Source organism: Barbatula barbatula (genome assembly GCF_947034865.1).
Source record: "Barbatula barbatula genome assembly, chromosome: 13".
NCBI lineage: Eukaryota > Metazoa > Chordata > Actinopteri > Cypriniformes > Nemacheilidae > Barbatula > Barbatula barbatula.
Window position 1 is genome coordinate 13,828,117 of NC_136776.1, and position 27,105 is coordinate 13,855,221.

A 27,105-nucleotide genomic window follows, 5' to 3' on the forward strand; every position below is an offset into this window, starting at 1 on the left:
GCAAAATTATAAACACTAGTAACCATACTACAATGCTACTCTGTTTCCATTTGTGGTTAAGAAAACCATGAGCTGATACATTCATGTTAATTGTTCTGAGAAAAACACTGCACTTGGTTCAAGGTTAAACCGCCGGTCTAGTCAAAGGTGAGACTATATTAGTCATTGGCTGCAGGTGACCAAACCATTGGAAACTTTTTCTTGACTTTATAATATTTTTATTCAAGTATTTGCTGAAAATGAAAATACACATAATTTGACATGATCGTGTGATGTTAAAATATAAATGCCAGTATAAACTATTGGATATTTTTGCTTTGGGAACACTTTTGTTTATACATCAAAGCAAAACAGAAAGTTGTTAACTGGAAATAGCGAGCATTATCATCCAGTGATATTTAAACTTAGGCTGTTTTCTTCTTCAGAATTTGCATCTTTATACAAATAGATACTGATTTATACAAACATTAGCCTACTGCTTTCAACAAAATATTTCAGATATTCCAAATAATTTAAACAGTTTGGATATCAAAACTCTGACATCAGAAAACATTGATAAGATGGTTTTTCAAGGCATTTTCATTATTTACAGATATGCATGTTTTTATAAAATTGTATGTAATTTTTCTAGTTGTTTAAATAAAAAACAAGTTATTAATTCATAAACCAGTGAATGATCCTGTATTGTACAAAATAAATAGAGATTTACTCTGGTTGCTGGTGCTGTTGATCTGGCTGGTCTTAATATTTTAAACAGTCTGGAAAACCACTGTCACATACTGAAAGATGAACAGAAATCAATATTAACAAATAAACGACAGTAATCCAGATCTTGGTTGTTTCCAGTGAATATCATGAATGATATTAATAGTCTTACCTGTGATTGATTTGGGTCTTGAGACTCTTTTAAATGTTGAATCTGCTGCAGTTCAGTGTTATAAAGTTGTGAACCTTTTCCAGATCTGTTCCAACATCCATTTTCAACAGAAGCAGCATTTAAGAATCCTGATGACAGTGAATTCAGAGTCAATATTTGTGGTCATTAATAGTTTTTCCCAAAGCTTTATTACGGCCTCACCTTTCTGTTGTAGAGCCACATTGTGAGCAGCTTTATCTTCAAACTTACTGTAAAGCTGAAAGATCTCACCTGTAATGATCAGAACAGCATTCAGCAGAACCAATATGAGAGTGAAAATCTTCAGTTGTGTTGAGTTTTGCTCTTTTACATTTGTGTGATTCTTGAACTCGGTTGTATTGAACTCGCTCAGTTGAGTTTCTTCTGAAAATAAAGATATGCATTGAATTCTGTTACAGTGATGACTGTCAGTCTTCTCAAGCACAATAACTCAGAGAGAACTGATGTGTTTGTAATACTGAGTTAAACATTCTGATGTTCTTACCAATGATGTTCAGTCTTGTGCTGTGACTGAGTTTTGGAGGTGTATCTTTGTTCATACAGTAATAAACTCCTAACTCATCTACAGTGATATTATATATAACCAGACGATGTTTAGATTGTACTGAATATTTGCTTTTTAATGTTTTGTTGAAGTGAAATACAAATGCTGGGTTTGAGAATGAGCGCAGAATCACTGTAGGAGAATCTGATTGTTTCTGTAAAACCCAATAAACGTCCTCATCATCCAGATCACAGTTTATAGTCACATTCTGTCCCAATTCAGTCAGTTGATCAAAAGTCTCTGCAGCTTGACACCACATTAATACACCTTTAAGATGAAAATAAGGAAAATAAGGATTAATAAAAATGCATCATTAAAAGTGGCAGGGACTATAAACCCCCTTTTGGAAGCAGAAAACTATTTCTAATAAAAAGCAACATAACACACAATATACTTACAGAGCTGAAGCTGAATAATCCTCATGTTGTTGCTTTGATCTGAACACGTCTATATAATAAAAACTGCTTCACACCACACACTGCATAAACTGAACTCTTCTACAAAGCTCTATAAAAGCTCACACTCATCACATAGGAAGTCAAGTGTTTGTCATTTTAACACTAGAGGGAAACTTCCGTACTTCAGCTAGACAAGTATCCTCGAAATCAACAGGTTAAGTTAAGTCATTTATATTGAATTAAAAAAGTGAAGAATATGTTATTTTGCATTTGTTTATTTACGTAATAGTTAGTTCAGGGAAGGATAATAGTGTGTGACACTTAAAACCCTATATAGTATTTGGTCATACCAAACAGCCAGACATTAATTGTAAATATATGTAATAAAGATTGTATGTATGTGTTGACATAGATTGTGACTTTGAATGAAAAAAAACACAAGTTATTCAGTGAAGCAAGTGTTTAAAATTAGCAGTTTTTTTTAAGCACAATGTTTGAGCAAAAGGTGTGAGCAAGACGAGTTTAATGTGAAATCAGATGATCCTCAGTAAAAGCCGTCTCAAGCACCAGCAGCAGAGATGTTTTAATTTTCTTCTTAAACTCTTCACACATGAACACATAGAGAAAGGGGTTCAGACAGCTGTTCAGATAAATCATGGCGGTTACGAACGATGTTGCAGTTTCAATAGGAACATTTTTCAAACTCCAGTTTCTTAACTGTACAACATGACAAGGAAACCAGCATATGAAAAAGACCAGAATCACAGATATGACCCGGAAAGGACGAAGAGGATTTCCCCTTTTTAGACGTTTCACCCGCACACCAATAGCTATGTATGAAGACAGAATGATGAAGAAGGGAATTAGAAAGCCTACCATAAACCTGAATGTGGTCAGAGGCAATCGGAAAGCAAAGGATTTTATGGCACAGTGTTTAAATCCATTAAGTTCCTCTACAGAATAAGCAATGGCAAAGGGGATGCTGAAGCAGATGGATGAAAGCCACACAAACATACAGATAATTCTGGCTTTGACTAGAGTCCGTTTATTTTGAGCCCACACAACCATCCATGTGCACAGGCATCGATCCAGACTGATAACGGTAAGGAAAAAAATGCTTGCAAACATATTTTGTATTTTCAGAAAGTGTGAGTATTTACACAGGAAGTCACTGAAGGGCCAAAGGTTTTTTTGATAGATGGCAACAATGCAGAAAATCATGGACAAGAGGAAAATGAAGTCCGCAATCGCCAAACTAAGAAACCAGTTGGAGTTGACTGTCATCTTCATTTTGTAGCTGGTCACAAAGATGACAAGACCATTTCCAATGACACCAATTACTAAGATGACAACATATAAGAATATGATGAAGATTTCTCTGTTTTCTAAACCCATCCACTCTCTGGGGTGACTGTTGACTTCTGTCAGATTTTGAAGTCCCAAAGTGATGTCCACTGCACAAAGAAAAGAGAGAGATGCCACATGATTTCAAACTCATGTGCAATGAAAAGCAAACCAAAGCAAATACACTCAAAAATAAAGGTGCTTACAGGGTTCTTCACAGCGATGTCCTGTTTGGTTCCACAAAGAACCATTCAGTCAAAGGTTCTTTATAGAATCTCATTCTTATCTTTATAAAACTGAAAAACCCTTTTCGCCACAAAGAACACAAAGAGACAGAAAGGTTCTTAGGATGTTAAATGTTCTTTATGGAACCATTTGGACAAACAAGATTTTTCAATCGCATCGTAAAGCATTTTATAAGAGTATAGGCTTAAAATCAGAGTCTGGTGATTTAAAAATGATGCATTGGACATCTTGCTTCATCAACCTCTACACTCTTAAAAAAGGTGCTTCCAAAGGACATTCAATTGCATAGAAGAACCTTTTGGTTCCATAAAGAACCTTGAACATCTTAAGAACCTTTCTGCTTTACAAAAGGAAGGAACTGGAAGAAAAAAAAAGCTTCCCTTTAAAAAAGATGTAATAAAATTCCACCCCAACACATACACAACACGTATGCAACGAGTCTTTTAAAAACAGAAATTATTTGCTACATTATACATATACAATATACACATATACAAACATAGAAATATGATATATATGTAGCCTACTGTACACTCTTACCCATTCTATTGTTTTTATTTCCCTCTTTTTGTCTTTGTGATGTTGTCCAAACCCAAGTCTCTGCATGAACAATTAGTGGCAGTTTGTTTCTGTATAAAGGACAGATAATGGGTGGGGTGATGATGTAGGAAGACGAGGTGGTTTTACGGTTTTGCTTCCCTCAGTGAAGATGTGAAGCAAGAGACCACTGTGATGTATTTTTGTAAACCAGGGCCACTATTATCATGACAATATAGAATTTATTTGTATTTGTTTTCCTATGTCATTCGTGCTTTGTTATAATTGAAGACAGCCCTCACACAGTATATGGCCAAACTAAAAGCATATAAAATACAAGAAGTAGGGTTATTAATTCATAGACCAGTGAATGATCCATATATTGTACAAAAAATATATATATTTTAGCAACAAACAGTAGACAGTGGTGCAATATTTGGCCACACGTTCCCCTTTATGTCCAGGAAACGGTGAACAACTGGTTTGGGGATGTGACGCAGCTAGGGTTTCCATGAAAGCATTTTTTTTCCGTGCCACCCCAGCAAATTGCTGGTCATCGTCTGTGCACCCCATATACAATATTTGTAGTCAATGCAATAATGTGAATAGATGCGAATTCGAGCCGGGTGGCGCAAATGATGCGTTTGGCGCGAACGAGCAATATTCATCTTTCTCGCACAAGTTGAAAAATTACAGCTCGAACTTGATATTCACGTGAAGAGCTTCTGTTTAACTGTTGTTTAACCACACCTGTTTCTGTCTACAGCTGTTTAATGGTGCTTATGTTTTTACTGTCTTCGTCCCCTCAAGAATACAGTATCTACTAAAGCACTCGCTGTAACTTAAATTATTTTTGTCTAACGTTAGAAAGCTACTCAGCTCAGGGCTCGGCTAGTGCCTGAAAGCTCGGGGCGGTCGGATGGATTTGTCCGAACGGGCCAAGGACATAGATATCATAGGCCTCTCTCTTTCTTACTGTGTCTTCTTGTGCTTGAAGGGACAAATACTAGACAGAAGTCTGTCAAAACACCCGACTTGACGAGTATTCTCAAATAGTTCTGTAGTGATACTTCAATAATACAGTGAAGAATATACAATGTTATTTTGCATTTGATTATTTAGTTTCTTTATCCGAAACCTAAAGCAATGTTTAGTTTGTTCTATTTAATTATTATGCGCTAAGCTATTGCTTGTCATTTTTGAGACTGAAGAGCTCAGATGTAACATACAATCCTGCTTTTACAGGAACCCTCTCTGTGTAAGCCCCAAACCAGTTGTTCACTTCTTCCTGGACATAAAAGGGAACGTGTGGCCATATATTGCACCATTGCTGACGGCTAAAGAAAAACATGTTTTGGCTTAATTTCAATCTTTGGTGTTTGGCCATATACTGTGTGGAGGCTATCGTCAACGATCACAAGGCAGGAACCACATGGGAAAGAAAATATAAACAAATTCAATATAGTCATATAAACTTGCTTATTAGAATATACATTTAAATGTTTTATTGAAGTGACAGTCTGATGTTGGGTTTGAGAACGAGCGCAGTATCACTGTAGGAGAATCTGATTGTTTCTGTAAAACCCAATAAACAGCCTCATCATCCAGAGCACAGTTTATAGTCACATGAACTCATTAACAGATAAACTCATATACTGCAATGAGAACTCATTTTTGAGTTCTGATTCTGCACCACCATTTTCTCGTCTGGATGATCTATCCTCCAAGTTTTTGAACCATGGGTCAAGAAACATGGCTGTGTTCAGCATCAGCTGAAGATGTGTGTCCTCATACCTCTGTCTGAGATATTCTCGGACACAATCTTTAAGTTTACATTTTAGGGTGATGTCATTTTCCTCAACAGCCTCAAGAACTGCAATGTCTGAATCCTTAAGCATTAGATGCCATTTCTTTCAATCATCAGCTAAAACAGAACAGAGCGGCTGCTGCTGTTCTTGTCATCCCAGCGTGTGGGCTCTTCATATATCAATCTCTGTTCGGGCAGTTGCAAATCTTTTTGTTTCTTCTTCTTCTGAAGGCAGATTCTGTCTTTCTCAATCTTGACAATGCTCCAGACTCATGGTCTATGCCAACAGCAGGGAACCCATGTAAAGTCCTGCTAAAAAAAGTTCTTGTTTGCTGAGGCATTATCAGTGGTGGTGATACCAGCCATGTATGACATGTCCAGCTTCCACTTTTCTTGTATGATTTCACGTGATCACAACAAATAATGGGGGAAACAAAGCTTAGGTAACACTGAGCAAACACACATGAAACGTAAAGGCAGTAAAGAAAGAAAGAAATAGACAAAGTAAAGAGTGGCAGTATTACATCAGCTATTCACATCTGCATAAACCATCAAGGACAATCTCATTATTTTAAAGGGGCAAAGCTAAAACGCAGCTATTTAGAAATAGATAAATGTAATGAGATTCAATAAAAGGGAAGGAAGGAGGCAGGAACCGGCGAACGTACAACAAACTTTAATCAAAATAAACAAACAATAACACCAGAGTAAAAGACCGGCAGCCACCTCATGGTAGACTGCCGGCCACAAAAACATCAATACAAACTTAACAAATGTCCGGGCCCGGTCCTCTCTCACCAACAGTCCTGCCACTCGTCCTCTCAAGCTCCCGATTTCCTCCATGAGATATGTGGGACCGGTGCGCGCACTTATTGTCCAATTATCACTCAAGCAACCAGGCTATCTGTTTCTGGCGCCACCTGGCCTTTTCTCATCTTAGGACACAAGCCCAGTCCTGCCCCCAAGAATCCCTTTGAAGTCCAGGGGCGAGTATTGGAATGTGCCCTGGTCAGAGTTGAAAGGGAGATAACATAGGACAGTTGGGGTTTTATGATCATAGGGGGTTAACCTTTTGTTCAGACCGACTCTACAGTATCAATGTAATACAGAGTTATATAAAAGCACAGAAACACAAAGCACTGGAACTAATATCATCATCCCCTTTGTTTCTCTTGCATGGTTTCCGACTTCGGGTGCTTGTGGATTTTCTTTTGCTCCTGTTGGTTCTGCAACAAAATAGTTAATACAAATGATTACTGGCACTTTTTAAATGCAAAACCTTTCTGTAATGTATATACATGTAGACTGGAAATAGTTCTATAAACAACAAGAAAACTTCATATAAATGTCATGTTAGTCAGTTTTACACACCGTTGATGACCAGCTGTATGGTCACAAGTTCATTTGAATGTATTTTGTAGCACTGGTACTTTCCAGCATCACTGTGTGTGAGATTGTGGAGTTTGATGGAGAAGTTTCTTTTCACAAACTCCTCAGAGAAGGCTTCAATTCTGTTTTTGTAGAAGGGGTCCTGATGCTGTTCTGACCATTTTCCCCCGATGATGTCATACACTTTCAGATTGCCGTTGTGTCTCCAAACTACATTAATGTCTTGAAGGTTGTGCTCATTTTTACTTAAAGCACATGGCAGGACAACCGAACCTCCAATAACAGCCTCAACTTGGATTGTTGGATACCCTGAAATGAGAGAGACTTCACAAGTTCACAATCTGTTTGCACACAGTTATAATTCACTTTTTACATTTCATTTTAATTTAAGTATGTGCTCACGCGTAGAAGCAGCACAGAGGTATGTGAGCCATGCCCAAATGACGCAGCAACTTCTGAAACTGAAAAAACTAGTTATTGTAAGTTCATATAGAATAGCATGATGCTCTCAACACCAATGTCATGGCTTCGGTTCCCTCACTAACTGCACATGCACCCAGACACTAATATGTTGGTTTCAAATCTTCCTTTATGGAAAGTGTAATTTTGTGGAAAATACAGTACATTAAACATTTGAAGGATAAAGTTTGATAAGTTTTGTAATTATAAGTGTAGCTAATAATACATTTGTTTTAAGCGCACAGTTTACATTAAGATAAAAACACAGCACTGCCATGATACTACTTAAAATAATATCAAACTGTTAAATAGGACCAAAACACACTGGACCAAATGTAGCATACATCCATCCTACAATTGTTATAGAAGCACAGGCCTGCTAACCAGCTAACGTCAATCAAAAACAAATAAATAACAGCGCAACAACAACAACAGAGTGACCAGCCTTATTATCAACTTCATGTTAATTCAAGTTTACCTATTTCCAGTTTCTTAAAAGTTGATAAAATGAAGATTGACAAACAACTAAATTAGCTTTCAATGCTAATACACGTGTCGCAAACAAGACACGTGTAGGCCTACAAAGCATTTCAGTCCGATTGAATTAAACATACCTGATGATCATGGTTTCTCAATGAAATATGTTTTAAATTAATAAATGAAAACTAAAATCAAAACAAACAAATTTTTACTCTAAAGAACTGCTTTGTGAAATGTCGGATCACAATGCTTTCACGTCCGTGTTAAACGTCACGTTTTACGTAGTTCCGTTGTACGTTAGGTTGGTCAGGTGACTAGGTTTTTGAAGTATAAACGGTATTGTAAATTGTGGAGTACAAAAAAAACAAGTTAAAGTCTTTTCCCCAAACATTATGAACTATTTCTATAAATCATTGAAATAAAGTGTCTTTATATTATTGCGTGACATTTGTGATTTCTAGAAAGTAAGCAATTTCACCAAAATAATGCCATAAATAATCTCATCTAAAATATTATGTTCAATATGACATGTCAATATTCCTTACACAGTGAAAAGACAAAAAATCTCACTTTAAAATCTAGTTCATTTCCCTGTCAAATGTATGACGCGTCGCAGATTATGATAAACAATGGTAACTCAGGCAACGCTGGTTTGTACACTGAATGTCTTTAATGTTTAGAATGTGGCCAGTTTGTCTGGTTTGAAGACATTCCCAAAACAGACTTCAAGAACATATGACACGACTGGCTAATATGGTTTTACAGACTGATTGATTATGATAAAGACAAATTAATCATTTTCATTATGTCTTTAATGTAAACACTGTATAACTTCCCGGCTAAGTATGTTTTAACTGTAACCAAGTGAATGACCTTGCAGTAAGTTTAAAAGAAAATCATGTTTTTTAAAAGAATCGCTCATAATACCATAAATTCAACATACCTTTAACAAAAGTGTTTCACACTGCTGGTCACAAATATCAGGGATGAAGGAGCAGAACATCTTGTTACTCTCAAATATATTATTTATACTCACTGACATTTTATCTCCAGTGTCCTTAGTAACTTTCTACCAGAATGAGCCTCTCATATATTTCCATTCCTATACAAAACTTCAACTGAGTGCAAGAGCAGGTACAACAATATAATCCACATGTGATTGGATGGTGTCAGAGTACTTGTCAGGGATTGGTTAAAAAGTGGAAAGACATTGGGCTACAGTACCTAGATATTTGAAGAGAGTGAAAGTAAAAACAAAACACATACTGTATGCCCTAATGGAAAAGAATGCAAAAATAAAGTTTTGCATGTGGCTCAAGTTCTCCTTACTAATAAATATAGAAACAAACAGGTCTAACTAAATAAATTAAAAGGGTTATACAGCCTAAACCACTTGCACTGTCAGGGTCACATTTGATGAACCCTTGACCTTAGTGGTGCTACCACCATATGTTTCCAGTAAAGTTACAGGAACACATAAAAATCTTCCTGGACGATACTATTCACATTTCTTGTGTTTGTGAAGGATCAGCTCCTGTGGGGCCTGACAGATCATAACATGTCATCTATAGAGGCACACAGCTCAATGATGATGAAACCTCTATAGACCCCTTTGGCGCCAACGGCACACATCCATCAGAGCATTCGCTGGGGACAAAACAAAAAGAGTCCTTTCGCATTTCTGACAGTTTGTACATGTAGGCATCTAGTATACGCTCTTAGTTTATCTTTACTATAGATGCTTGGTTTCTCTGTTTGGCAAGTGTAGATGTCAAGCCACTTAACTGGAGGAAATCCTGTCAGTTCATCCATCCATTGAGTGAACGTGTACAGTTTGGCCAGGTTTCTTGCATTAAAGAGTACGTAACATTGGATTTTTAAGGCTTAGTTAGCTAAACACAGACATAAGGTACACAAATATTTATTTAAGGTAAGACAAAGAAAGTAGACACACTTTCAGGTTGTGATTTGTGACAGCTCCAAATAAAGTTGGTATTTTCCCCTCTTTCAAGGATAGTTGCTTTACATATCCTGCAGTGAACGTGCCAAGATTATAGAAGTAATCTTTGTGGAATGACGCGCGCACAGTAAAATCCTGGGGTTATACGTAGAACACAGGTTCTAGACATGATGCACACGCATCACGAACGAACAACAGTGTTTGGGGGAGGAGAGTGAAGTTTCACGGCAGTCCCAGCAAAGCGTAGGTGGGGACTATTTCTAATGACAAAGATACGCGGCGGTTAGAGACTCGGACTAGGTCACGTCTCGTTTGCATGATTTGGAGTCGACTACCATTTTACAAGCCAATAACTTTGTTATTAATTTACCTTCGGACTTACAACTTGGCAGACACTTTTAAACATGGCAACATAACACACTGCATGAAATGTAGTTCCCGTGATCTAATGTTACTTACTCCTTAAAGTTAACTTTTTAGGAACAATCGCAGTCCAGTTGTTTTCTAGTCATTTTCAAAAAGCAAGCAAACAAAACTACATTTAAAGTAAAATATGGTAAGTTTAATTATTGATCTGAATTGAATTATTATCTAGCACTAAACATGATCTGATTTAGTATATATTTTAATGCAGCAAAGTGCTACAGTTTCCATTTTCCATTGTGTTATAAATATTGAAGTGGTTGCATGCGGTTCAAGATTAAACCACAGGTCTAGTGAAGGTTGAGAGTCTGTTAGTCATTGGATGCAGTGTGATCATTGGAACACATTTCTGGGTTTGATTAAACACTTAAGTTGAGTGTAACAACACTGACACAACCCTTCTTATAATAAAATATATACTGAAAATTTTATTTGGTTTGGGAAAACTCATTTTTCATCACTTAACGGCAAACCAGTTTAGTTTATAAAAAAATTTTACCTAACAATTATTTTTTATTTATAACTTATAAAATACAGAAATGCAAAACTTCACACTTTATCTCTTTTTATTTCGAAAACCACAGTGGATAAGCATTAGTCACTCATTTTCGTTGTCATGGTTATTGACTAAAACTCTTTTCAGTGTATGACTGACATTACTGAGCTATAAGCATTTATCTTTCCTTTTGCTCAAGCTAGACACAGTTTGGTAAACAGTTCGACCAAAATGACAGTTTGACCAATTAAATCTATGTGGTTATTGTCAAAAGTATGTAATCATAGAAATTCACAATTGATAGCTTTCTATTAATAGAAATATAAAGTGGATGTTTAAATAAACTGCCAACATCACAAGACTATCATGCTATCAAAATAATTTACAAGAATAAAAACATAATATAAAAACATCAAAGTTAATATCTCTAAATTGGTAATGTAATATAATTCATCATATAGATGTCTGTACACTGTGAGATATACTGTATTTTGGGTTAGTTGTTCAGATTATGTTTGCAGCTTTGTAACAGCACAGTTCCTGTTGGACTTTATGCAGCTTTGAACATTTCACTTCTGCACACTGAAAGAGCAAATGAATACATGTATAAGCATGATGAAGGCAGTTGATTTATTCTAAATGTACCTAAATAATCCAAAAATACTGTACTGTATTACAACTGAAACATATCTTGTGATTTGAGATATTTTACCTTTAACTGGTTTGGGATTAGAAAAGCATCTGTAGGTCACCTGCTGTAGATCAGTGTTGTGAAGTTCTAAAGGACATTCTTCAAATGTTTTATTACCATCAATAAAAGCCTTTAATAGTCCTTCAGAGCAACACAATACAATCAGATTCTAAAACAATGACCTTAAACAAAATGTTAATATTTAGAGCCAGAGTTGAAGAAAAATAACTCACCTATGACCACAATGAACAAAACACCATTGAGCAAACCCAATATAAGTGTAAGAGTCTGCCACAGCGTCTGATTCTGCTGTATATGTTTCACTTCTGTATGATTCTGATTTATATATCTGATCTCTTCATGTGGACTTTCTGTTGGCTCTGCATATAATAAGTAACTTTAGAATCTGCAATAGTGTATATATTATCATCTATAAGACTGAATATAAATACACTTAATTCTGACATGAGCACTTACCATTTATCTTCAGTCTGATGCCACTGCTGAATTTAGGAGGTGTATCTTTCTTCATACAGTAATAAACTCCTAATTCATTAACAGTGATGTTATTTATAAACAGATGATTTTTAGATTGTACTGAATATTTGTGTCTGAATGTTGTGTTGAAGAATAAAGATGTTGTTGATAAAGTGCCTAATATCATCACAGGAGGATCTGGTACTTTCAGTAATAACCAATAAATGTCTCCATCCAGATCACAGTTTATAGTCACATTTTGTCCCAAATCTGTCAGTTGATCTAAAGTCTCTGCAGCTTGACACCATATGAGCAGATCTATGGAAATCATAATCATCATTTCACCATTAAATCTACTGTTAACAAATAACAAAGAAAAGTACAAGATGGCATACTTTCAGCTGTTTTAAATCACTATACTCACAGATTTGAAGCTGTGTGATCCTCATGTTCTCTTTACTAAGACACAAATGAGCTCTGCTTCTTATTTTTATACTTTACTCACACCCAACAGAGGAAGTCAAGTTTGCTCTGACCACACTGTAGCCTGTACTACATGCTATTTTAAACTCTCAGTTTCTCATGACCATCATTACTTATGTTAGCAAGTCAAAAACATTCATTTTATGCTATTAATACATTTAATATATGATTTATTAAAATGCATACTGCATTTCTATGTTAATTTTTGTATTTCTTTTAGAGGCTATGGTTCTTTTGTTTATAATTATGTTTGTTTGTTTATATGTATGTCTATTTATGTATGCAAATTGTTTATAGTTTATTTATTGAATTTAAATTTATTGTTGCACAGTTCAGTAATCCTACTACATATATACATAGTGCTGCTGTAACATTAAATATTTGTCACCAATTTTATTTTTATGTTTGCACCAGCTGATGGAAATTCAAATGGAAGCTGTGATAGCATCATAATTCTATAGGTATGCTAGATGTGTATCAGCTGATGCAAACTTGACTCGCGTGACCTAGCGCTATATGCATAGTTTTTATAGTTAGTTATTGTGTGAACGCCTCTTAAGAATAGAACATTTTCCCCTGTTAAAGTAATTTCGTACAAACAATAAAACATCAAACTAACCATCTAACATAACATTTCTTTGTCTGATTTCTAACCCTTCGTCCTCAACTGATCACATGATCCATAAGAAAGACTCCATGTAAACAAGTAGTGTTTCTTTTAAAAACACTACTTCTCTGACAGAAAGACTTTCTCTTTTGACTATATAGGATGAAAGCAGCCAGAGCATAGCATAAGCCTAATGCGTGTCTCACACCTTGAAAATGGTCTCAGTGCACTTTATAGTCAGCTGTCAAAAACGTATTGGTCAGTTAGAATTCTATTATTGTTATGAAGACAATGAAGATGAGGATGAAGTTGAGGGTGTGTTTGAGAAAATAACAGTTCCATCATTGAATGCTGTGATGAACTCAGCTTGCAATAGAAACACATACAATGCAATAGAAACCGCCACCAGCAATAATAGTGTGCCCGTGAAGAGATTCAAGGAGACAAAATGAGTCTTTGACACATGTTCTTTAGCAATGAATTGATGGTGAAAGCCAGCTGTAGTGATAAACAGATGATGACAAGAAAAAACATATGCTGCATTTTTGATGACCGGTTGTGAGTGACAGTCTGAGCAGTGCTTGAAGTGGAAAAAAGTTTCCAGTACTACTTGTGCACGGTGCCTATGCAAATGACCAGATTTGACATTTCTAGAAAACAAAAAAATACAGTTTTTTGGACATTGCTGGAACAACATACTGTATTTATCTTCGTAAGGAACCATTTCCCAAACAACCAATTTTATAATGTTCATTACAAATTTGACCAAAAAAGTCCATGTATTACCTGTGATAGTTCTGCCATCTATTGTATTCTTCTGGTAATTAAATCCATCATACACGCAGTCATATCTTTGGCTGTATTTGCTATAGACATATATGTTATGTTTTTAGGCATGTCAAGTTGAACACACATTACATTTTGTGACAAATCACCTAAGTTTTCATTTAAAACAGCAGAATTCCCAAAAGACAACTAGTTGCATCTCTGAAATTTTAACATTTATTTATTGTAAAACCGTCGGCTTTGTTATGTTTGCCTTCTTACATCTCACTATACTGTCACAGTCTTTAGTGCCTGCTGACAGACTCTCAATTTCATTGGCTAAATGTTCTGTCTTCTTTAGTTTTATTGGCTTAACTGCTTCTTGGCCGCTGTAGTTTGATTGGCTGGAATTCTGTAAACCTTGTTTGATTGATCAATCTGTTGAAATGGTGCATAACGGCTAATGCTTGTCCTGAAGAGTTCTTAGTTTTAGTGTTTGTGCCCAAAATGTGTTGTTTGAGCGCTGTTCTGATCAGTACAAATCAGTACAAATCAGAGAAAAGTACAAAAACAGGGAGCAAAGCGCAAAGCAGTAAGCAAGAGCATGCGGACTGTAGCAAAGCCGGAAGCAAAATGATAAATGAATAAGATAATGATAATAAATGATAATAAAATAGATAAACAACAAGCAAATGTGTTGGATCAGTGTAAGTAAGGCTTTAAATGACTGGATTAACAGGAATGAAAGGTCAGGCTTTTAGAATGAGTTAATACACAGTGATCAAATGAGTAACCCATAATTTTGAATGTTAAGATTGATCGATTACTTCATTTTTTTACATGACAAAAAGTTTGATTCCACAATTTGCTTTTGAAATGCTTTTATTGCTTTGAGACATATTTCAAGTTATGGAAGTTTAGAGATGATGTGATGGTACAATTTTAGTGCTGTATGCAGAATATCTCATCAGAGGTTTTTAGCACAAATGAAACCGAATGTGGTAGTACAGGATGCATCATTCCAGCAATGCTTATCTGTAGGATAATATGAATTACATAATATGTGAATAACATATAAATTAAATAAATATCGTTATTTGAATAATGAAAGGTAAACCCATAATTTAATCAACAACATTATAATATTTATATTACATATAAACGATATGTATTATTCAAAAGATGTGTCAACAATACTAGCTACTTTATTATTAAAGCACTGTAAATTGTCTAGATTAACAGGTTTCACGAAACAAAAATAGAATTCTTACCTGAATGGTTTATCTCCAGACAGTTCTCAGGACCATTCTCATTGTTAGGTTCTGTATTGCACCAGTTGGTGTAGTCAAATGGAGATCCGTCAGTCCACAGCCACTTGTTTTCCTAAAGAATGAGAAGAGCCAATAACATTAAAACTTAATAACATATTAAGAAATGAATGAACCCAGAGAAATAAATAAAACATGTAAATCATTACTTTACAGTCTAAACCAGGGCCTCCCAAACTTTTCAGGCCACGACCCCCAAAATAACAGTGCCAGTGACTCAAGAACCCCACTATCCTCAGATGGTGGTTAAAGTATAGAAACGTTTTGTGCGTCTAACGCGGTTGCTAATGTCATTAATGTTAATCGAGAGGGAGGACGTTCCTAAGGCTGATGGCTTTTTATTTGCCTGGTTTTATTTTTAAATTAACTAATACAGATGCTGGTCATATAATTAGAATATCATCAAAAAGTTGATTTATTTCACTAATTCCATTCAAAAAGTGAAACTTGGCTATTATATTCATTCATTACTGACATACTGACATATTTTATATGTTTATTTCTTTTAATTTTGATGATTATAACTGACAACTAAGGAAAATCCCAAATTCAGTATCTCAGAAAATTTTAATATTGTGAAAAGGTTAAATATTGAAGACACCTGGTGCCTCACTCTTATCAGCTAATGAACTCAAAACACCTGCAACGCCTTTAAATGGTCTCTCAGTCTAGTTCTGTAGGCTACACAATCATGGGGAAGACTGCTGACTTGACAGTTGTCCAAAAGACGACCATTGACACCGTTCACAAGGAGGGCAAAACACAAAAGGTCATTGCAAAAGAAGCTGGCTGTTCACAGAGTTCTGTGTCCAAGCACATTAATAGAGAGGCGAAGGGAAGGAAAAGATGTGGTTGAAAAAATTGTGGATAGGGATAACCGCACCCTGGAGAGGATTGAGAAACATTCATTTTCCAACAGGGCTTGGCACCTGCACACAGTTCCAAATCAACCAGTAGCTGGTTTAAGGACCATGTTCTGAATTGGCCAGCAAACTCGCCTGACCTTAACCCCATAGAAAATCTATTCCTTAGTGTTCATTTATAATCATAAAAATTTAAAGAAATAAACATTTGAAATATATCAGTCTGTGTGAAATGAATGAATATAATATACAAGTTCACTTTTTGAAAGGAATTTGTGAAATAAACAACTTTTTGATGATATTCTAATTAAAATACCAGCACCTGTGTATATATATTGTTTTTCCCTAATTGATTACATACGCTACTTATAATAAAACATATTTCTGAAAATCATCTTCTGACCCCACCCTCGCGGCCTTGCGACCCCACTTTGGGAACCCCTGGTTTAAATTGACAAATGTATGTGTTGTAATTGAAAACTGTTTGTATGTAAATGTTTTTAAAGCAGAAATATTTACCATTTCACCATCATGACCTCCAATCCAAACACGTGTGTTAACAGGTACCAGACTTAGGAGAAACTCATTTAGTGCTTTACTGCGCACGGACGCGAGATTTGCATCAAAGCTTTGACAAGTTTTCTAAAGAGAGATTTTTTGAGTCATTCCAAAATCAAACCGTTTTATCTTTGATACAGAAAATGATTTTTCTTGAAAAATGTCGAGATAAAAGTACCTCTGCTTTGACCCAGTCAGCTGTCTGGGGAAAGAACTTGAAGCATTCCACTCCAAAAGGTGTCCATCCAAATGAACAGTCTTCAGCTATACAGTACATGAAATATAAGAAATTTCTCGCTGTAACACTGACAGTAAAGTAAGGTTTTATTATCTTTTTTATCTTTCAGTAATTGATGCTTTAGACTGTAAAATCTCTTCTTATCGTGACAATATTGATTCATGTCACAAGTTTCCTTTTATCACATTAAGAGTGCAGAACAGTCTGTCAGTTTTTGACACTTTGTAATTGAATGAATAAATAAATGTGTTGGTTACCTGCTGCATTCTCCCCCGAAAAGATCAAGAAAAGAAGCACAAGACCTTTCATCACTGCCATGATAAATCTGAAAAAAATAAAATACAAAACAGTGAACAAATTCAGACTATTTAGTAGTTCATATTCTAGGTCAGTGGTTTAAACTCACCGCTTTTTGGATTCTTGCTTGCAGAACTTTAATGAGGTTTGTGTGAGGCTGCAGAATGCCACTTTTATACCTTTTCTTCATGACGTGTAAACGTGTAAAATGAAGTGTTTTATAGGCCTGTATGTTGTACAAATAACTTGGAATTTTGGGTGGTGTTATATAAAATACTGGACTTTACACATATGCTAAGCTGCCTGTTTGCTTTCTCTGACGTTTTAATTTTCGAATGAAGCAAATAAAGTGTGATAACACACAGATTAACTTTGTTCTCCTGTAGCCTACTGTTTGTACAATTATTTTATAACACTTATGTGGAAAGGAGCTAATAAAACCAAATAACTGATCCTTTTATCTTTAGTGAAAGACTGATATAAATGAAATACTGAAAAACTACCCTTCAAACAAGCCTATAGAATACACGCTTAAAAATAAAGGTGCTTCACGTTGCCATAGAATAACTTTTTTTTGTCTAAATGGTTTCATAAAATGTTTTTTCCTTTCCGGTAAAAATGGTTCTCCAGATTATAAAAAGATTAGAAAGTGATTCTTTAAAGGAACTGACTGAATTGATCTTTGTTGAACCAAAAACAGTTCTTCTGTGCATCACTGTCAAGAAACTTTTAAGAGCCTTTATTTTCCACAGGGACCTCTTGGGCACAAGAATGATGGTGAACGTTTGGGAAAGATGGCACTGCTCAAACAGGTGTTAGTAATGTCAGTGAGGACATCTGCCAGCTGGCCTGTACATCCTCTAAGCACATTGACTGGAATGTTTGACTAGATTGGATGTTACCATTTACACTACAAGTGTATCATTTTGTCGGTTTACTCTGGCATTTTAACTTATTATCTAGAATGAAGTTTATGAATTTACAGATTTATATATATTTAGATTTATAGGTTAATATATATATATATGGATACATTTTAATACAAAGCGACTTACATTGCATGATACTATACATATAATACAATGCAAAACATGGTTAGTTTCTGTGTACAGTTTGTACGTGGAAAGGTGCTGACCAGAAACCATGCAAATGTCCATGCGACCTTGCCATAGAAAAATGGCTTACCGAAGGATTTTACTATACAGACAGCTCATGTCAATATTGAGTTGTTTAAATATCAATGCAAGGTCTTTTAAACCATTTTTTGTTGTTTTGGGGCAGTTTTCAGCTACAACGTACATAACACACTACTTATTGTGTAATAATAACCTTAATGAGAAATTATTATATCTATAGATAGATATATCTATCTATTGAACACAAGTTGTCTCACATGCGTGTGTGGTATAGTCACGGATTGTAGAATCTGTTGATTTATGTTGATGGATAGAAATAGACTTGTTTTGTGAATCAGCATGACTTTCAGAATACAGTACATGTGTGTGTACATATAGCATACATTCTATTTATAACCTCAAATTTACCATACTATATGGGATGTAAGATTATACTAGTTGATATTAACTGTAAAATGGAAGTGTCATGATTCTGCCGCATCATGTCATGTTTCTCTTGGTTTAGTGGCAGGATCATGACAGAACCTCATGTTTAATGTAGAGAGAAGCAATTATTGTTGATTTGGCTTGCCATACGCTCTCTCCAGTCTAGTCTATGTTCCCTGACCTCTCGTCTCCTTGTACTAAACATATACATAAACAAACACTAGGGGGAGTTTACAAAAAGATAGGAAAGAAATTACAGAGTTTTCAGTGCCTTTTGCTTCAAAGAAAATCTAATTGAATCAACGTAAAGTTCCAATTATTTTTAAAAGAGATAAAACATCGGTTTGTTGTGGAATTTATTCCTTAATCAAGGTGAGTCAATTTTGACAAACGCAACACACAGAGACATCAGGTACTTTGCAAAGTATTTTATTGTCGTTTAATCTGCATCATAAGCAATGAGCATGGTGCAGAGCAAAGGCGCTCTTTCCTTCTGCACCCAGAGTATATATATGATTACGTGAAACCCCCTCCCTTTGCCCCCTAGCCAGAATCCCGAGCTGGTTTCCGAGAAGTGATGCCCGTTATTCCAAACAGAACATCTTGGCATCTGCTCGAGGGCAAAGGCAGAGTGGTATGACGCGTATAGAGAAAAACATGATAACATAGAGAAGAAAACATAGATAAAAACTTCCTAAACATATAGATAGACACATCAAGAAGCTAGACTAGAAAATTTCCATTACAATCCCCCCTTTTATCATATATGATAACCAAAATCTTTATACTTTGACCATGTAAGATGAGCAACGCCCTTTCTCTTATAGGTTTCATTCTTCTATCTAAACAGTTCTTAAAATCCCACTAGAATTGGTAACACCACCTGCTTCAGCCTTCGTCACTTTCCATATTTCCACTCTCATTTGTGAAGTTGCTCCCGTTCCCTCATAACTAAAATTTTCTGAGTTAGAGCTAGTCTAAAACTTTCTCTTTTTCCTTTTTATTTGGCCGTCCCAGGGGACATAATGGCCCACAATTTTGTTGCCTTATCCACAACATCAACTGAGGTACACGTACCTCTACACAAATACATATTTGTTCCCCAGTACCTAGCAGAATTTGGGTAACACTTTCCCTCCCCATAGCATTTTATTAAACTTGGAATATAGTATTGCACAAAAACAAAATTCTATAATCTCTAATTTCTCGGGGTTCGATGCGTCCCCGACTGGAACAGTTGATTCCCTTTGTCAGCACGACCATTGCGAAGAGCCATTGTGGATGGAGTTGCCCCTCCTTGGACCTTTTTGCAGTGGGAGGTGTGTCTTTCCCACGACTTCCTGGAAGCTGTGTAATGATTTGTCAGCTCCATTTGCTACTGCTCTTTTGACCTGCACAAAAATTTTGAGAGCAAAAAACACAAAAACACATTGCTTGTAACATCCCCCCTTTTGACACGTGGTCTAGACCATGTGTCAAAATTGCAAAAGCAGGGAAAAAATGTTTTGGCAAACAGGTGAGGCCATTTGGGCCCCCCCAAACATTGTCTGTGTATTTACATGAGCACTCCTTCCAGAGTGCACGCTCAGCTGGTTCTGCAAAATGTTTGCATCTCTGCAAGAGAAAGAGTTTTGTTAGTGATTTCTGGAGACAATCTGTCTGTCTCTGATGTTGCTTGCTTTGCTGCAAGGTCAGCTCGTCGGCTTCCTGCAAAAATTGTTTCTGATAAAAAAGTGTGTGTGGCATAGTCACACACAACAATGGCTGATGGTAGAAGAATGGCAGATAGTATATCAGCAACCTGTGTGTGATTAAGAATGTTTTTACCATCAGCTTTTACAAAGTTTCAGTGTTTACACAGTGTGCCAAAATCATGAGTTACACCAAATGCATTTCTACTATCTGTTTGAATGTCTACATTTTTATTCTTTGATAATTTGCATGCGTGTGTGAGTGCAATGAGCTCTGCTGTCTGAGCAGAGAAATGGTCCCTAAAAATGATATCAATTGCTTCTTTACTTTTGGACTTGCGATGTCTGTAATTGCAGACACGCTTTGCGGACAGCTGTCTGCCGCGGTCAGTAATTTTGTGACCCAAAAATGAACAAATCATTTTGCCAGCTGGACTTCGGAAACATTTACTTTGTGTTCTTTTCTCTTATCTTTTAAACTGGAAACAAAGGCCTGCGCACCGGTAAATTTGGGCATGGCACAACTATGCCTTTATTTTTTAATCTTTTTAAACTCATTAAATATTGGTCTTATCTCATTGAGGGCTTCTGGTTTGAGGCTTCTGTTTTGAGGGTTGTACGGGCACCTTTCCCAAAATTTCTGGTATGTCAATACTAATCATTAATCTTTTTTGTGTGTGAAAACACTTCAAGTCCCCTTGTTGCTGACAGACAGGCATGATTTTCACGATGGGCGTGCAACAAATTTGAATATTGCACGTCGTCCCTTTTAACCCATTCTATGGAGTGCGCATATTTGTCAGCAAAACACCCACAGCTCCCCACACCATTGTAATCAACGTCATGAGGCTCTGTGAGGCAGAACTTTCTACATCATATTTACGTAATTCAATATTACATCGTACAGCTGTACGAGCGCTGCACACGGGTCGTGTTGGTATCATGCTCAATCTGTCATCATACACATTATGACTCTGCCCAGCAAATGAATCGGGCAGCAGTCAGACATAAGAAACCTGTGTTGAAATTTGACACTCCCCAACTCACATTGCACCCTTTTGACATAAATTATTTTACATTAGAGCCACTAGCATTTAGGGAAAACACAGCTAGTTTAGACTCTGGCAAATTTAAACACTTCTTGTGAATCACAGTAGGCTATTTGTTGCCCCTGAATCTATCAAGAATTCAAGCGGTTTGTTGCACACGAGCATTGTGCATTTTAGCAAAGTTCAGAAAGCAGTTTCATTCATCATGGAATGTGAGCTAAGCAGATCTTCGTTGCATACAGTAGGAAAAAGCATTTCTTCATTGCATATGCTAAGGGAAATCATACTCACCACCCTCGGAATGATGCCTCACCTCCTCACTTCCATCTACCTTTTCTCTTGACCTCCGCGATCTCCGAGGCTCAGGACAATCTTTGTGCCAGTGCCCCGTTCTTCCACAATTGAAACACTTCTCTCCATACATGCCAGAGGGTTTAAAACCTCCACTCCCTCGCCATCTTCCTTTTCTTCCGTGTTCTCCTCCGATATTCATTAGAGCCATGTGGAGTTCTTTATCTTGTGTGTTTTTCTTCTGAAGCTCTTTCTTGCCTGTTTGTCTTTCGGCGTGTACAGCATGACGGACGATCTCGCTCATTCTCGCGCGATCTGGCTCGATGCATGATTTTTCCACTTCTCGTCTCAGCTCTCCCCTTAGGTTTCGCAGAAAAGTGGATCTGAGATGTCCTTCGAACGGACCAATGTCCGGTCCGTCTGAATCAGGTTGAAGTCCAGAATGTTCTTTAAATACTTCCTCCAGTCTGGCCAAGAAATCCTCCACTCTTTCATCAGTCTTTTGCACACAAGCAGCGATCTTATCCAGATTCAGAGCTTTGGGAAAAGTAGATTTTAGTCCTTCTAAGAATTCTTCCAGAATCCTCCTGTACTCAGCATTGCTTGCGTGCGACCAATCGACATGTTCCCTTCTCTTATCCTCCACAGGCCATTTACCCTGTAGCTTTCTTAAGTCAGATGGTTTTAGTTTGACTTTCAGCAGTCTCTCTAATTCTCTCGTTGAGGGTGAGAATTCCTTGCAAAATGTCAAAAGTTCTTCAGCCATCAATACTCCCCCTTTCTCTGGTGAACTGAGATGTTCAGCTGCCTCTTTCATTTCGGCTTTGGTCCAGGGTCTAAAAACTAGTTCGGGTCCCCCTGGACCTGCCACCTCGACCATAGGGAACTGCTGTCCATCTTCATCGAAAGATTCTTTGCGATAAAGGTCGTTAGACGTATTCTGCCATGCGGGTGAAGTATCCGTCTGTGTCTGTCTTTTTACCGCTCCTCTCGTCACGGGAACTCTGGCGGAGGGGCTGGATGGTCTTTATCCTGCTTTGGGGTTACCACGGGCTGTGGCATGTGCGGCACTGGTGCTGGTGGGGGCACTGGAGCTGCCTCGATCGGGTTCAGATGTCGGTGAGGAGGGACACAATCATCCTCCGGTTGGTTTTTGTAACAAGTCATAGATGGGGGTAAAGGAGACAGAGGGGTTAAATCAATATACTCAGGCAAAACAGGGTACAATGGAGCATGCGGCGGTGGGGGTGTATGACACGGCGGTGGAAGTTCTTCCAAAGCCTTTTTTTTAAAAACATGGTCACGTCTATTTGCTTCCTTTTCCCATAATTCTAAACATTTACACGCTTCGTCATATTTTTCCCTTTCTTTTGTAGACATTTTAAATATGTCTTTTTTCCCCATGTGTTCTCTTATTTTCCCTAATTTTGTGGTACTAAATGTACCGTTTTCTGGAAAGTTAGCTTTTTCTATTAAATAGGGTACACCTTGTAAACTTCCCGTTCCCCACCTTTTCCTCATTTCTCTGTATGTTGGTTTATCCATATCCATATGGGATCTTCCTTGTCCCATTTTTCACGATTCAGAGTAGTCCCCCTCTACAGACTGTTTAGAAATGTTCTTTCTATTTCAGAGTAGTCCCTGCTCTACAGACTTTTTAGAATTCTATTTTATTTCAGAGTAATCCCTGCTCTACAGACTGTTTAGAAATCTATTAATTCAGAGTAGTCCCTGCTCTACAGATTTTTTAGAAATGTATCTGACTCACCACTTTTCCTTTTTGTGCCTTGCACTGAGTTCTTTTGGGATCACGTCAGCTTGGGGTCCGGAGTAGAGTTCTCTCGTCCCTGTATGGGGTTAGAGCTGGATTTGCTATGTCCAGGATGATCAGTCAACTCTAGTCCGTTCTCCGTCAGCCTTGTGATCCCATACCTCGTCGCCAAATTGTTGTGGAATTTTCTTATTCCTTAATCAAGGTGAGTCAATTTTGACAAACGCAACACACAGAGACATCAGGTACTTTGCAAAGTATTTTATTGTCGTTTAATCTGCATCATAAGCAATGAGCATGGTGCAGAGCAAAGGCGCTCTTTCCTTCTGCACCCAGAGTATATATATGATTACGTGAAACCCCCTCCCTTTGCCCCCTAGCCAGAATCCCGAGCTGGTTTCCGAGAAGTGATGCCCGTTATTCCAAACAGAACATCTTGGCATCTGCTCGAGGGCAAAGGCAGAGTGGTATGACGCGTATAGAGAAAAACATGATAACATAGAGAAGAAAACATAGATAAAAACTTCCTAAACATATAGATAGACACATCAAGAAGCTAGACTAGAAAATTTCCATTACAGGTTTATATTACATTTTGCTAACCAAATTAATCTTATAAATACAATGGCTATTATGGTTAATTATTTGATTCTCCAAAACACCAAAAAGTATATGTTTCCAAAATTAACCAAAGTCTCTATCATCAACTTAATAATAAACTCATAATCATTTTCCCAAAAAGATTTTACAAATGGGCAATTCCAATATAAATGAACCATAGTTTCTAAGCAATTATTACAGTAATAACAAGTGGAATTCGTATCTATATCTTTTTTAATTTCGTAAAGAATTATTTTGCAGGGTACATTTTATGTATAAGTTTTAATGATATTAGAGTTAGAAGACAGACAGTTCCCACCTACATAGGTTTTTAAAACATCAGGTAAAACATCACATCATTGTTAAATGTTAATTCTTTGCTGGTGTCTAAATAAAGTGCAATTTTGTGAAAATATTGCATTAAAAACTCCTTTGGTTTTTTCAACTTAAAAATTCATCAAAAGTGAAAAAAAAACATTTGAAAAAAATAAAATCTAAATATTAACGGGACTCAAGACAAAATGTGATTAGTTGCTTTACCTGTCAGTCAAATGGCCTATTGGGCAGGCCTTGACCGATAAGGTCTGGCTACACGAGAAATGAAACGTATATTGGAAGGAACACAATTACGAGTTTTCTTTGTGTGACTCATAAAAAGTCTCAGCGAGACAATGACACATGATTAGCTTGATAGCCTGCACTTGTGAACGGGAAGCTCCATCCTCATCAGAACACAAATACAAGTTCTGCTTTGCATGCGGGTTAAGATATAATCACCACAGATAGCACAGGTACATCTGTAAGATGTCTGCTAAAGATCTGGAGATCAGGAAAACATCTCCTGTGTAAAAACATCTGCCAAACATCTTTGCTGTTGTTCATCCATTCTAAATCATACACATCTTACAGACGTCTTCTAGAGGCCTATGTAACATCTGACAGCAGATGTCTCGGAGATGTAGGCCAGATGAGCAAACAGCATCGGCTAGATGTCTTGCAGATGAAAATGCAGACATCAAATAGATGTCTGCCAGATGTACGTGTGTTACCAGGGACAGGCCTTTTCACAAAATCAGTCCGTGGCCTTCCGTCCGATTGCCACCAGAGGTCACCTTTTCATTATATTGATTCTCACACCACACAGACTGTTACGCACCACCCTGAACTACATTTCCTATGCACAAACAGACCTGAAACCAATGAGACACTGCTGCTACCAATCAAACAATCAAACCCACTATAGGAATCAGTCTAACACAACCATTCATGGATGAGTATTGTTTAAGTGTTTATGCCATTTAGCAGAGCTGCTTTACGGAGCCAGCTACCTGTTGTTATTATGAATATAGTAATAAAAATACATATTATTCATAATGCACTTTTCTAAAACCCAACCCGCTACAGACAATTAAATATAAAAAGTATAAAAAAGAAAATAAACAAACAATAAACTTAAGATGAAAAAAACAAAATTTAAATCATAAGATAATCATGACAAAAATACAATAAAATACTATCTTAAAAGTCGGCATAAGCTATTTTAAAAAGAAGTATTTTTAACAAAAGGCTGCTGAAGAGTACAAGTTGAATCCAGCCACGTCATTGTCATACTGCAGCGCAAATAGCCATCACTCAGGCCACCGCATTCCCAGTCAGCAATCTCACAATGTTAAACAGCCAAACCACAGAAACCGAGTCCCTCCTAGTAGAATCCAAACTGAGTTCCTCAAAGTAGAATCCAACCACATCGTTGTCATACAGCAGCTCGAAGAGCCATCACACAGGCAGTGGTGGTTCTACATTGGTTATGTTCGTCTTTGAAACTAGCTACAGATTTGAAAATTATTTTTGCTAATTACAGGACCTAACGTTAACCCAACTGATGGAAATAAATAATAATAACTCAACTTGTAACAGTTTTGTTGCAAAGCACAATATTATGGTGAAATTAGATCTCATGTTTGTTGATATAAAACCAAATTTGTCGTATAAGTGTCGCCGCCGGTTCTACCCGCCCGCTCTGCGCGGGCCACGAACTGACGTCTGTCCGAATGAGAGTTGGGCGCTCTAGCGAGGAAGCTAAACACTGCAGCGTCTCTAATGGTCGGGGACTGAGATTTACACACTGCACAGCTCTATACTAGCTTGCCTTCGCTACATAAGCATTGCAAGCATCATAGCAAAATGGCTAACATAAGTAAGAGTTATTAAACCCACAATTAACATTTGCCCTTCAGATTACAACATGGATACAGTAATCATAACACAGAGAGAACATTATAGTTGCATACCTTTATCTTTTCAGCTTGCTGGGGCGCCAATTGTTGCTTGGGTATTCCCAGGGTTTATCAAAGTATTTAGAACTAGTTTCCATAGTCTAGTCCGTCTGATATCTGACCTGTATTTTGACTTGCATAACCTTATATGTTTTGCTTATAGTCAATGTTTTCTTGTACAGCTGCTTTGTAACAATGAAAATTGAGACTTGACTTGACTAGTCAAAGTATTGCCTGGTTTCTCGTGTTCTGATTGTCTGCCTGTGTATTGGATTACCACTCTTGTCAAGCCCTTTGGATTATGTCCGCCATTGCTCAATCCCTGCCTGTTTTTGCATTACTCTTGTGGCTCGTCTGAAACATACCTGTTTGCTGGACTTTGACCTTGCCTGTGTTTTGACCATGTCTCTGAATAATGCTATGCATATGGATCCGAAGGTCTCACGCCTCTGCCATTCCCTTACAGAATACTCTGCCACAGGAGGATCCAGTGGCTTTACCGAAGAACCTTGGCCAGGTATGAACACAACGATTCTGCTACCTAGCTCTAAAGCAGGGC

The 27,105-nt window shown here is 37.0% G+C and overlaps 3 protein-coding genes across 3 annotated transcripts; all 3 read right to left on the minus strand.

Annotated features, from left to right (window-relative positions):
* Positions 1–203: 203 nt before the first annotated feature.
* Positions 204–4,073, minus strand: LOC306903214 (chemerin-like receptor 1). The gene is made up of 5 exons (XM_079472218.1): positions 3,989–4,073; positions 1,401–3,312; positions 1,148–1,279; positions 878–1,005; positions 204–779 (listed from the first exon to the last, which is right to left on the minus strand). The coding sequence occupies exons 1-2, from the start codon at positions 3,990–3,992 to the stop codon at positions 2,381–2,383; spliced, it is 936 nt and encodes a 311-aa protein (XP_079328344.1). The 5' UTR covers positions 3,993–4,073; the 3' UTR covers positions 204–779; positions 878–1,005; positions 1,148–1,279; positions 1,401–2,380.
* Positions 4,074–11,053: 6,980 nt separating this feature from the next.
* LOC306903102 (uncharacterized protein) lies at positions 11,054–12,627 on the minus strand. The gene is made up of 5 exons (XM_079472051.1): positions 12,592–12,627; positions 12,168–12,485; positions 11,924–12,070; positions 11,712–11,831; positions 11,054–11,581 (listed from the first exon to the last, which is right to left on the minus strand). Exons 1-5 carry the CDS (start codon positions 12,614–12,616, stop codon positions 11,550–11,552), a joined length of 642 nt encoding a protein of 213 aa, XP_079328177.1. The 5' UTR covers positions 12,617–12,627; the 3' UTR covers positions 11,054–11,549.
* A 2,268-nt stretch (positions 12,628–14,895) lies between these two features.
* Positions 14,896–17,500, minus strand: LOC306902905 (ladderlectin-like). The gene is made up of 6 exons (XM_079471812.1): positions 17,416–17,500; positions 17,267–17,334; positions 16,950–17,035; positions 16,733–16,855; positions 15,294–15,405; positions 14,896–15,057 (listed from the first exon to the last, which is right to left on the minus strand). The coding sequence occupies exons 2-6, from the start codon at positions 17,325–17,327 to the stop codon at positions 14,990–14,992; spliced, it is 450 nt and encodes a 149-aa protein (XP_079327938.1). The 5' UTR covers positions 17,328–17,334; positions 17,416–17,500; the 3' UTR covers positions 14,896–14,989.
* Between the last annotated feature and the right edge of the window lie 9,605 nt (positions 17,501–27,105).

Coding starts and splice junctions, on each gene's coding strand:
- LOC306903102 (XM_079472051.1), bottom strand. CDS start 12,616: ATGAGGATCACACAGCTTCAAATCT. Junction 12,071..12,167: donor CATCAGACTGAAGATAAATG/GTAAGTGCTCAT, acceptor TATTATATGCAG/AGCCAACAGAAAGTCCACAT. Junction 11,582..11,711: donor TAATCCCAAACCAGTTAAAG/GTAAAATATCTC, acceptor TTGCTCTTTCAG/TGTGCAGAAGTGAAATGTTC.
- LOC306902905 (XM_079471812.1), bottom strand. CDS start 17,327: ATGGCAGTGATGAAAGGTCTTGTGCTTCTTTTCTTGATCTTTTCGGGG. Junction 16,856..16,949: donor CTGACTGGGTCAAAGCAGAG/GTACTTTTATCT, acceptor ATCTCTCTTTAG/AAAACTTGTCAAAGCTTTGA. Junction 15,058..15,293: donor TCTGGAGATAAACCATTCAG/GTAAGAATTCTA, acceptor ATTATCCTACAG/ATAAGCATTGCTGGAATGAT.